Consider the following 13569-nt stretch of genomic DNA (forward strand, 5'->3'; position numbering starts at 1 on the left):
AGCAGATCTTGTAGAAACTTCAAGATGACAGGCATGGGACAAGAGATTGGAGCATGACTGTTAGTACGGCACCAATCTTGAAAATATTTCCACTTATAGACATATAGTGACCTAGTGGAATGCACCATAGCATTCTGCAGCGTACCCAAGACAGCATCTGACAGCCCTAAGGCTGACCAGTGGTCCCTTTCAGGGACCAGACACATAGTTGGAACCTGCCCGGCTCCGGGACCAAAGTGTGCCTTTCGCCTGACTGAGAAGATGCCGGCAAAGCTGGATTTCCCAGAGCGGGACATTAAATAGCTGGCACAGGGATGAAAACCAGGGCAATCTCCTAGGCCATCTAGGAGCCACTAGGAGAACTGACGCCTTCTCTGACCGGACCTTTCCGAGAAAGGCTGAGAGCAATGGCAGAGGCGGGAACGCATAAAGGAGTGGTCTGGGCCATACGTGGGCTGAGGCATCAACGCCAAGTGGACCGCTACAGCGGTGGAGGGAGTACCATAGGGGGCAGTGTGTCGTCTCTGCCGAGGCAAAGAGATCAACCTGCTTCTTCCCAAAACGTTCCCAAATGCGCTCCATCACCTGAGGGTGGAGCCACCACTCCGATGGATGCGGGCCCTCCCTCGAGAGGAGGTCCGCTGCCCGATTCTCCATGTCTGGAACATGCTTCGCCCGAAGGGACAGTAGGTTCGGTTGGCCCCAAATCAGAAGCCTGAAGGCTAAGTGGTGCAACCCTGGGGACCGAAGGCAACCCTGGTGGTTGACATATGCCACCACTGATGTATTGTCTGTGCGGATCAGCACATGTCTGTTCCGCACCATGGGTAGGAAGTGCTGGAGGGCAAGGAACACTGTCTTCAGCTCCAGAATGTTGATATGTAGGGATGTCCAACTGCCCGACCAGGGTCCTCTGACTCCTCTGCCTTCGCAGACCGCACCCCAACGATGAGTCAGCATGTGGAACCCTTTCTGTTTCAGAAACCGGTTGAGAAACCGTAGGTCCATGATGGGGAAAAAGCCACTGTCTCTCTTTGGTACCAGAAAGTATCTTGAGTAGGTCCTCTCTCCAAGAGAGGTGGGATCTACGAGATGAATGGCGCGCTTGCCCAGCAAGGCTGCCACTTCGGTCTGGAGCACTGAGACCTGAAGTGGATCCATCACGTACGTATTCGTAATACCGCGAAAAGGAGGGGGTCCCAAGCGAAACTGAAGTTTGTAACCATATTGTACGGTTGCGAGCACCCACACATCGGAGGTACAAGTGCGCCAGTAGTGCAGCTGTTGTGCTGTTGTGACGAGGCTGCGATAGATAGTGCGTCCTGGTCTGAACAGAGCGCCCGGTCGATCCGCTCGCCCTGCTTTCCACAGAGGGGTCAGGGGGCAGTACAGAGACTGCGACCGGCACAGGGGGTGGGGGGGACGCCACACTGGGGCCTACGGCTGGAGCCGGCGATGGTGAGCGGCTGTGGGTAGATACGGACGCCTGAGCACAGGGGATCTCCCCTGAGGGGCTCTGTGACAGTGTCGGGAGGCTTGACTCGGAGGGGCCTGCTGCGAGGGACGAAGAACGTCCCCGTGCAACTCTCTCCAGGCAACTCGCAAGCACCCGGGGCTGAAAGGCCGCTTAGATGTCGCCGGAGCCTTTCAGGGCTGAGGCAGCGTGATCGGGGCCTAGGCACATAAAGCACATGCTGTGCCTGTCTTCCCACGGGATATTGGTCCCACACAGACATGGAAGCCAGGACTGCCCGTCATAGCATGTGGTAGAACCACCGTGCGCACTGAAGACTGCGGGCACAGAGTGTCGTGTATCATCGGGTCTAAGGAGCACCGAATACTGCGTGCACCGCGTGCACTGAGTACCGTGCAATAATAGATACCATGTGCACCAGGTGCAGCGAGCAACACGTGCACCAAGCTCCGCGTGCACTAAGTACCGCGTGCACCGAGTACTGCGTGCAGAGATGCACCGAGTACCATGCAGCTCCGGCGCTAGCCTGTATCGTTACAGCGAGACAATGGGCACCGTGCACACCGTGGTACCGAACTAGCTCGGGCAGAGTCTTACACACTATGGTATTAAAAAATACTGAGGCAGCTAGGCGCGGTGCCTACCCTGACCGCATGGTCACACACCTGAGTGGCGTGTAGCGTACAACAGGGGGACAGGGCCAAAGCCACGGCGGGTTTTTAGTCAATAAGCACAGTGCGCACCATTGTACCAAAGTAGCACGGGCAGAGTCTTATGCACCGTGGTATTATAAAACACCAGGGCAGCTGTGCACAGTGCCTAACCTGACCGCATGGCCATATGCCTGAGCAGCGTATAGTGTACAACGGGGACAGGGCTGAAGCTACGGCCGGCGATTGACTTACACACACAGTAATACAAATAGTTTTTTTAAAATACAAAAATAATTTAAAATATTACAGGACAGGTGGGGAGAGCACACTGACAGTTGATTGAGCGACCTACACCAGAGGTGAGGGTCCGCGCAGCCCAGAAACATCTCAACTTAACAACGAGGGAGTCTCGGTGAGGAGTATACGGCTGGCCCGGCTGAAGCAGCCATGGTGTGGCTAGTCCTCTGCGCGAGCACGGGGTGCATAGCTACAATCAAAACAAGGCCCAACCTGCAGCCCGCAGGAGACTGGTGGGCTAGCTCAACAACAGGGACAAGGCAAGCTCAGCCCCGTGGAGTAACAGTGCTCTCCAAAGCAAGAAAATGTGAAAAACACACACAATTCTTAACAATAATACTTACCGTACTAAGATGCACAGACAGAAAGAAGCAATCTGACACGTAGAGCGAGCAGGTGCTGTTAGTCAGAAATAGAATAAAAAGGCTATGAATTTTTAAACCACTGATTCCGGGAAAAGCGGCAAAGGCCAGCTTTCAGCACAAAGTGCAGGGGAACTAGCAGTAGCTTATGCAGCACTTTTTAGAAGAAAAAGGGCTCAGTGCAACACAGAGAGGTCTTACTGTACCAGTCGTGAGAAGCGAAAGAGAGCGAATCTCCCCTGCTTGACGGTTACGCACCCTCGGGAGGCGGGACCGAGGGGATCACGGAGGGGAGAGGGCCTATCGGCAGCTTTAATAGAAGAGCTCAGTGACACCTACCAATAGGCAGGAATGTATCCCATAAAATGTTTTGGTGGCCATCTTCGAATTGAAAGGGCACAGCAAATATGTATTTGCAACATTATGACTGAAACTATTGTATTTGAAATAGCTTAGCAAAGATGATGAATTGGAGGATCTTAAAAGTACAATTTTAAATTTAATGTTTTTCTTTAATCACTCACTTGTGTTAAAACATGGTCCTGGAGTTGCTCTGCACAAGATTCAAACGGGGCTGAATGAAACAATTTTTCGTCATGACCTTTTTGGAAGTGTCAATGTTTTGGATTCACATAAATAGGCTCACTATGCATGCACCTTGCACTATATGCATTATTATTATTATTATTATTATTATTATTATTATTAGGGAATAATAATATATTAATATTATGATTCTAATATGATTAAACTGTTGCAGGTCTTCTTTGAATTTGTAATTGCCAAAAAATTTATTACAGAGCTGTTACTGCAAATATATCCATGTTCCTTTAATTTGTTGTATTATTAAATGCTTGTACTATGTAATTTGATAGGTTAAAAAAACAGCTTCATAAGTTTATTTCAGATTGTCTAGTGTAATGTCTGGTTTTATTACTTATATTTACTGATATTCTCATCTGTTTGATTTAACACTTTTTTGTATTTAGTTTTGATTAACCTCTATACTAATAGACAGTAGGCCTATGTAATGTAACTGTGGATATTTGTATTTTTTTGTTTGTATTGCTCTTCTTACCTATATGAAAATAAACCTTTTTGAAAAGAAAAATGTGGTGGTATCTGATGTTTACCAATATTAAACAATATTTTTAAAGTAAAGTTAATTTTACTAGAAATTAAAAATGGTTATATTTGATATGTGTATAAAATGAAAGGCATCATTATGTTCAGTTGCTAACTATATATTTCCAGTTATATACAAGAACTGAATGGTAAACATGGCACTATATGGCCAAGGTAAAATTCAATGCTGTTAGGTAATCCAACACTGTATACAAAACCAAGCTCTTTAAAACCATATGGAGTACCACACCAAAATCTTAATCTCTATAGTCCAATTCTAAGATAAATCAAATAGTGCTTATGTGCTAACTACACTGTTTATAACAAGTCTAAATCTGTACTTTTTACTGTTGCCATATGGATGTACCATGATCCACCATTGTACTATTTCTGCACAATAGAAGTACCATGCTATCTGTAATGAGTACAACTGCCATCCAGTACTGTATCATGGTACTCATTATTTTACCATGGTAGGACTATCCTGTACCACTACTGTACAATGCAGTATATTAGTATCACCATTGTAATCCCATATAGCGTTAACTAATAATTAACCAAGATATTCGCTTAAGCAATATATGTGCTTAAGTGATTTAAATAGCTTAGTTATTTAAACAAAACTATTTTTTGAAGTGCTGATATGAGGTCTTTGAATTGTCCTAAATTCCACGTAGACACCCATGTCTTTTATACTTTATTTTAACAAAGGCAGGGATATGTATTTAATATTCCCCTCATCAAACACAAACACACAATAGACAGTTTTGAAATTAAGGTGTTACATAAATGATTCAGGGAATAAAATATTAAGTTAATTACAAAACAACATCTAAATGTTAACCATGTATCATCTTTTTTTTTCATGGTATTTCGATATCTGTTGGTGACAGCATTACAAACGTAAGTAGGTAACCACCATCCCCCTTGCTATTGCATCCTGCTCTCAGCCAGTCCTTCGATCCCCCCAGAGTGAGGCAGAAGAGTGTGTGTATGTGTGTGTGTGTGTGTGTGTGTGTGTGTGTGGTGTGTGGTGGTGGGGTGTTCTGTCGTCACGTGACCTACTCTCCCCCAAGTCCCTTTGTTGTTGTTTCTCCTGCTGGAGTCGACTGGAGCAGGGTTTTTTTTTTTTTTTTGGCCATTGACCAGGATTTAGATAAGGAAGTAGAGAGAAAGAATCAGGGGCTATTCTCCTCCCATCTGGACGAGGCTACCGGCGAAAAAGGACGAGAGAACGTGGCAGTCAGGGTGTGAAATCAGTGAAAGGCAAAAAAAAAAAAAAAAAAAAAAAAGTGACACAAAAAATCCTGCAGCGTGTGGAAGCTGCTGTCAGGGCCGGAGGTAATGCTGCTGCTGCCTTTTCAGGAGGAAAACTGAGTCGATATTGTTAAGGGCTGTCAGCATCACTTTTTAATTTTATTTTATTTTTTTTTAAAGAAGACACTAACAAAACCTGTTAATGACTCTTTTTTTTTACTTGCTTTGCTTTTGGCTTAGCTTCGGTACTGTTTTGGTTTTCCAAGCGTGTTTTATTTGCTTCATGCAATCGTGCAGTTTTTTGTAATTTAAGGAAGGGACTGAACGAGCGAGAACTGACAAGTGGGCTGTTTGGCGTTGATGCTCTCAGCCTGTTTTAGCTCTCGATAGCTTCGTCATCCTCACCATGGTTGGAGGCTTGCACCCTGCTAGGTTGATCAGACCTTTGCCTCTCTATTACTTTTCACTTTGTTGTCTCTTAGCCAGCTCCTCATTAGCTGGGATTCGGGCATCCAATCCCCAGACAAGCGAGTGCCACAACGGGAAAGGCAAAGGTACCAACTGCTCAGGTAAGTCGCTTTACTTCGCGTTTACACCCTAGTGTGTGTGTGTTGGTATTAAGCCTATTATTGTGTAATACATACACGCATCCAGATTCGTCATTGTCGAAATGTGTACGTTGATAACATGGCACAGTCCGACAGCTGCAGACAAAGAACATGACCTAAATGTGAGGTGAATAATAGGAAATAGTGTCACATGTAACATATTGAACCTGATTAATAAGTGGGTTGTTAAAAAAGATGTTTTACATTTTCGTACTTATTGAAACGACTAATGGTACGGATCTAGTGGAGCAGGTGCACTGGGAAATACCAGGAGACTTGAACCACACCCGACAAGTCCGGATCCCTCTGTCTCAAGCCTTTCCTAATACAGTAAATCCTTTCTAATCTGGCATCGATTGAGAACAGAACATTAAACAGTGTGCTGGATTACAGGTACTGTAAAATGTAATACTACCCCCCCCCCCCCCCCCCCCCCCCCCCCCCCACACACACACACACACACACACACACACACAATATAGGTAGCAATCATGACAAACTATGTTTGACCACTTTGAAAAAAAATCTATTACATACATTTTACTGGCTAGGTATACCCAGTAATTAAATTATTGTATTAGTTTATAGGTATCTTTTGATAACGCAATAACCACGAGAATCAGTCCCGGTAGAAGCATGTGACTGTGCATCCAGTGAGATAGTGCGTCCCTTGCCAGTAACGTGATTAAATGTGTCACACGCTCAGAAGACTGACTGAGCAGACCAAGACCACAGGTCTTAAGACAAGGAAGATATTGCCTCATCCTTCAAGCGACAAAGGGCAGAGTTCTGACTTTATAGTTGGCCTGCTCCAAAGCTCCTTGCAAACCACAGCCCTGTGACACAACCCTCAACTCAACTACCAGTGTCAATCAGAAATTGTCTGAAATAAACCTTTAAGTATCCCACTTATTTCAAATGCAAAAGTCAAATGCTTCTAAGTACACCAGATATTTAGGGTTTCTGGTTTTTTGGTTTTATTTCTAAGCGTTCCACCTGCCTTTAATTTTGTATAGTGTAATTAAACCATCTCAGTTTCTTAATTTGACCATGGAAAAATGATAATGACAAAACAAGCTCAAATATTTTTTCTACCTATACATTCCTAAGACTACAGTGGTGACCGCTTTGCCCATGACTGCGCGGAGGTTACAACACTAAACTGCCTGTTTCATAAAACAAAGACATCACCCTTGCTAAACTTATCAAATAAAATAATTAATAATTGCGTTGATTAATTATATGTTTGCATTATAAGAACACTACTTAAAATGCAAAGAACAATTCATTGTATTCCATCGCCTTCCTTCTACACGTTATTCACTGGAACAGAATGAAGTCTTGGTTAATAGTCTTATCTAATAAAAATAGTCGGCAAAATACAATGCAGGTACATTCATCAGAAATAAAACTCCAAAACTGTAGATATACCGTAGTCTGTCGCATATCTGACTGCGGTGGGACCAGAGCAAGGGCAGACATCTAAAAAGTCGGATGAATGAATCCTGTTTTAAATACCATTATATACAGCTGTAGCAATTACTATATTCACACAGTTATTTTTTTGAGATTCACTTTATTAGGGAGCCCCCTGTAATAGATCCTCTAACTCTCAAGGTTCGTTGCCTCTTTAATTTAGGACCCAGGACACAGAAATTGATTTTTTGTAGCGCTTACGCTCACTTTTAATAAACACAACCAGAAATAAACAAAACAAACACCTAGCTCTTTCTTGAGCACTAACTATTACACACAGGAACCTAACTAACTCAGGACAGCTAAGCTGTTTACCTGTAACATACATTGACAAAACACACAAAAAGGCTTTCTCACACTACCCCTGTTTTTTTTTTTTTTTTTTATAACTACGATTGAGCACACCTTCAATCGGGCTCCTCACACACCAGCAGCCCTGAACAAACTGGCTGCTTTCTTTAAATACCCTGCATCTGGCTCTAATTTACAATACACACCAGGTGCAGGGGATAACTAATAATTAAACAATGAACCCATTAAACAGCCAAATGTGCATTCTCACATGTTTTAGGCAGGGAAGGATTTTAACCCCCTCCTTGCCATATTACACCCCCTAAATCCCTTGTTTAGAAAGATACAGGGTATTAGTGCTTGTGACAGAGTAGGCATCTGCCATGTGGGTGCGTGCATTCACTGCTGAGTGACAGGCAGGAGAATGGGACAGGTTGAAGTTGATACGCCAGCAAACAGGATTTATTTAGCTATCAGCACACTGAACAGCAAACATTACACAACCAGCAACGGCAGCATACGGAGTACATACAATACAGTGTATGAAAACTTTGGTGGGATCTACAATCTCTGAACTAATCTTCTCTGTTCAATAATAAACTAACGTTGTTGAAGAGCTTGATCGTGGCGGGTAAACAGTTAGGGTGGATATATGACTGGTGGATACAAGACAGATTACTGTAATTTAAATACAGATTTATTAAATTGAAATACAGACAGTACTAAACACGTCAATCGAAGCAACTGTCTATACTGCCACTCACAATAGGAGAGAAGTGGGGGCTATACAGAGACTCTACATAATTAAATAGACATAATTTAAGCATACAGTATTTCTAGCTGCACACTGCTTGACTCTACACCAAACAACCATTTGTACACCCAATCTCCACTGTGTATTGGCCTATTCACAGAGCCCAATGTTTGGGTCTCAGGACCCATTGGTGACAAGCCCCCAAATCTAAAATGACTTAATAATATTCACAACCTGGGTCCTTAAACTATGTATAGAATTGTTAAAATGAGCATAAACTGGTCGCTAAACTGCAGTTACAAGCCGCTTCCACTAGCGGTTTAGCATTGGAATATTAATAAGATGGGTTTGCTAAACTGCAGGATATCAAGAGAATGTATGATTCCTTATTGTTAGGCTGATGTGTACTTCTTTCTAATTAACATTATAATTTTGCCTCACCTTGTAAAAAAGTCGCTAAAATAAGCCTTGGTTGAGTCAAACCTATCCAACAACTTTTAACTAACGGGCCTATAGTGGTTTGAACTGAGCCGTACGGTGTCGCTGTAGTCTGCAATGACAGTAAAATATTTTCATGTTAACCTGATTTTCAACCATTAATACTTAACATAACACTTTGTGACATTGTCTCTTTAAATGGTCTTTCAGTAAGATTCGTAATTTAAAAGACAAAAAGGGGGTCAAAACGTTACCATTTACCCTGTGTACAATACTGAATTATAATGTAATTATTCAGCAGATCTGGAGAAAAAAGCACAGTAGCTGCAGTATAGCTATGGTACTCAGTGCAGAGATAGTGGTCTGTGCTGACTTTTATTTCCCACAGTGTTTAGAATTTGATTGAGTTTGTAGTTTTTAAGTCATTTTTATTGTTGTTTTTCGTCAAGTGTTTGAGAGGTGGCAGTTTTCCATCAGGTCAGAAAATACATGTGTCCAAAGAACAACATGTGTGAGAATGCCACGGGCCTCCCGAAATCATATACATTTAAAATTTTAATAAGATTATTGTTTGTTTTTTTTTTTTTGATCTCGATCTGGTCGACTATGACGAGAGCGCCTTTGAGGCCCCTGTCTTTAGGACCGGCAGCATGAAAGATGGACGGAACTGCATTGTTTTCAATTTTTAAGAATTTTTTTAAGAAGTAGTCTGTGGATTTTGTCAAAGTGGGTGAACAGATCAAAAGTACTTGTTTTGTAACACACATTCTTATGTTAAACTCTGCTACCCTGCCCATCACAGTATCTGTGCTAAAAGCAACCAGCTGAGTTATGGGTGTGTGGCTCGAACTGCACCATTGAACTTAATTTAACTGCCATTTTTTTATAAGGAATTTCCTGACTTTTGTGGCTTCAAGCTTAAACCATAACTATTTTTAACTACTTTTTTTTTTTTATAATGAATAAAGTAATTCATTTATTTATATCTGGGCCTGCTGTGTCTCCTAAAACCCTAGTTTCTAATGTAACCTATTACTGTGTTTAACAAACTCAACCTGAAAGTATGTTGGTCCTCTCAAGGTTTGAGAATGACATGATTATAATCACCCTCAACTTGCAAGTCATGCAAATGGAGATATTATCTTGGTGAAATCCATGAACTTCTCTCTTAAATTAGTACTTTTCAAATGCCGTCACATGATTGTTTTACAGACTTTGTTTTACCAGAATTTAAGAACGGATTAACTGCATAAAATGCATTTTGTGAAATAAATTCAGAATGTATTTTATATCTAAATGATTAAAACACAATTAACCAAAATGCTGTTTGTTTTAATATAATAATATCTTTAGCCTCCATTTGTCAAATGGCGTCAACTGTTTAAACAATATTTGTTGACTACAACAGTTGATGTTAAATTGGATATTATGCCTTTTCTGCCTACTGTCATCTTACCTTTTCTAAGATACTTTTTGGAGGGGTGGCGTTATAGATTTTTATTGTGCCTTGTCTTCATTTGTAAATGTTACTTTGGCAAACACAAATTATAAAGAATGAAATTAGAAAACAGCAGAGATTGTTCAAATTACATTCATAATTATGAATTATTAAATATTACAAAAAATATCTCACATAATGCACTGTTAAACCTAAACACTTGGCTACGCAGTAGAAACCCAGTGATTCCTCCTCAACTCTTTAAATGTACCACTGTACACAAATTCAGTCTAAGCTCCATTGTTAAACTGTACTTGTATTAATAGCTGGTTAAAATGATATCCAGTTATTTGGCTCTCAAAACCTGAATAACATTTGTAACAAATGGTCTCAAAATCAGTCATGTACGTAATTCATTCCTAAATTTGGGCACATCCATTTAAAGCAGTGCAATGTTAATTTCATAGGCTAAATCAGTTAAATGGTTTCAATAAAAACAATTAAAGGTGTAATAACAAAGGGAATATAGTTTAGGCTATACTGTACCATTCTTGCTATATAGCTACTGCATCTTGCTTGCACATCTTAGTTTGCAGCCTGGATAATTTACATTTGTGTGCCATTTCATAAAATATGTCGGCCTAAAGGTAACAGGGTCAGCTGGTAGAAAATTTATTTCGAGTTACTGCATTATGTACAAACTGTATTATTGTGAATGGATGTTAAGATCATTTTATTTACTGTCTGAAATACAAAACCCTATACTGGAATGATGCAGACCCAAAGGAATTGTCTGATGAGTGCAGAATGGGGATTTGATCGTTTTGAGAATATACACAACTTCTAGTAATTTAACAAATTATCTTTATCAGTAAACAAACAAACATATTTCATTTGAAGTACTCATTAATTACAAATGTATTGGCATCCCTGCTTTAGTATTTCATCCTTTTGCTTTTATTACGGCTTTTAGACATTTATTTTATGATAATTCTTAACCAGTATGAATTGTTGAACATGAATGTCTCCAGTTCCTGAACTGCTAAAGCACTCCCATATCCTGATCGAACCACCTCCATGTTCAACTATAGGTACAAGGTTTTCTTCATTGAAGGCTTTCCCTTTTTTCCAAATATACATGGTCCATTTTTGGGGAAAAGTTATATTTTTGTCTCATTGGACCAGATAATTTTATTAAAGAATGCTTCAGATTCCTGTTCATATTTCTTAGCAAAATATTTTTTTTTTCTTTTAAAGTAGGTTGCAGTCTGATACATCTAAATCTTTCTTTGTCCTTGGCTGTTAATCTTGGATCTTTTTTAGCTGCTTGGATGATTCTCCTATTTGCTGTAGTACTGTACCCATCATTTTCTTTGTCCACTTCGTCCACTTCTTTCAAGTGTTTCAGTTGAGTTTGTTCTGTGGTGCTTCTTGATTATTGCTCTGATGATGGATTTTGGTATTCCATATTTCTTTGACTGTTCTGTAGCCATTTCCTTTGTTGTAGTTTGCTCCGAGTGCTTTTCTCAAGTGAATCCAACTCCTTTGTCTTGAACATCATCTGCTGTTTTGCCAAAATATTCTTCTTCAACACACGTTGAAAATAATTACTGGCTATGGCCCTTCAAATGCAACGTACTATGTAAGGATTCATATATTTAATTAGTTTAATTAGTTATATTATAATTTTACAGACTTTTAATGTTAAGGTGCCAATACTTTTGTAATGAACACATATTTGAAATTGCTCAAGTGCTTTTGTTTTTTTGTTGTAAAGATTGTTTGTTAAACTACTAGAAATTATGTATTTTGGTCTTTGTCACATTAATTAGTGGCTAATCTTGACTAAATGCATGTATTTGACATGTTTTCTTGAATTATCCTATATATGGTAAGTGTAGGGTGCCAATACTTTTGTCTGTGACTGCTACTTGCTCTTTAAGCCTTGTGTGCTAGTAAAACATAGTAAAATAAAACCCACACATTTACTATGTACTTTTTATGAACAGTACAAATATTTATTTTTTAAAAGAATAACACATACACAACAAAAATAGAAGTTTTTTTGTAAATAGCAACACATGTAATGAACAATAAAATCCACATTTTGTAAACTATATAATACATACAAAAAACAAGATTTTACAGGAGAACATACATATGCAAGATTTGTGATGAATAAAAAAAAAACCTTGTGTAAACAATAACATGCACATTATTACTATATGACACATACTTGTTTGTTTATTGCTGATGTGAGCGCACAGAGGAATGGGAACACCTTGAAAGCATGCAGAGATGAACAGCAGGGTGTATTGCTCTATTGAAAGCATGCAGAAATGAACGGCAGGGTGTATTGCTCTATTGAAAGCATGCAGAAATGAACAGTGGGGTGTATTGCTGTATTGAAAGCATGCAGAAATGAACGTCAGGGTGTATTGCTCTATTGAAAGCATGCAGAGATGAACAGCAGGGTGTATTACTCTATTGAAAGCATGCAGATATGAATGGGGGGTGTATTGCTCTATTGAAAGCATGCAGAGATGAACAGCGGGGTGTATTGCTCTATTGAAAGCATGCAGAGATGAATGGAGGGGTGTATTGCTCTATTGAAAGCATGCAGAGATGAACGAAATGGTGTTTTGCTCTACTGCTGTATACTCTGGTGTAAGTTCAAAGGATGGTTTTGGCTCCAGGTCTTAATCATCTTTTTCACAAAATAAAACCTTCTTTCAAAGTTATAGTTTTCAAAACACCCTGATCACGCATCAAGCTCTTCTTTACTTCCGGTGTCTGCATTAGTCTGATACGCTGAAGTATTTTGTTAGCAGTAATACCAGGCAAGTTATACGAATATAAAATAAAACTAAACAAGTAATACTGCAAATAAACTGTGCCAAAATGAAAGTAAATACTACACATTTAGATCGCAGATGGTTTGCTGCTATATCTTCCATTATTCTCAATGCACTCTGAGGCAAGGGATTGGATAAACATGTCACCAGACAAACCTCCAACCTCCCTGATTGCAAACAAACATTCCACAGCCCCAACTCAGCCTCTACAACATGCATACTGACAGACCCGGCTGAAAGAAACCCTATAGAATAGATGGCAAACCTTGACGTACGATGTGGTACTGTAAGGACTCTGTTTTTTGTCGTACCTGCCTATGTCCTGGCGCTGAAGTGGTTAAGAATACTGTAGGTTAGGATTAAACAAAACCCCACAGAGGAACAGACTGGACTTGTTTTTCAAGACAACCATGCTGTCTATTAGCTCAGTTGTGAAAATTCCAATTTTTTGTGGTTGACTGCACATTCATCTGATTATTTCAAGCACGATAGTGATTTTGTGCTGCTTCATACCCCAGTAAAATGTGTTTGAATTATTTTA

General features: G+C 40.3%; 1 protein-coding gene across 1 annotated transcript in view; it reads left to right on the plus strand.

The window, feature by feature from the left end:
* Nucleotides 1–4952: 4952 nt before the first annotated feature.
* Nucleotides 4953–13569, plus strand: part of tmeff1a (transmembrane protein with EGF-like and two follistatin-like domains 1a) — a 110913-nt gene continuing 102296 nt past the window's right edge. Inside the window, exon 1 of the mRNA XM_041248034.1 lies at nt 4953–5737. Coding sequence (XP_041103968.1) covers nt 5575–5737 — 163 coding nt within the window. The 5' untranslated portion in view covers nt 4953–5574. The remainder of the gene's footprint in view (nt 5738–13569) is intronic.

Source organism: Polyodon spathula, chromosome 4, assembly GCF_017654505.1.
Source record: "Polyodon spathula isolate WHYD16114869_AA chromosome 4, ASM1765450v1, whole genome shotgun sequence".
Classification (NCBI taxonomy): domain Eukaryota; kingdom Metazoa; phylum Chordata; class Actinopteri; order Acipenseriformes; family Polyodontidae; genus Polyodon; species Polyodon spathula.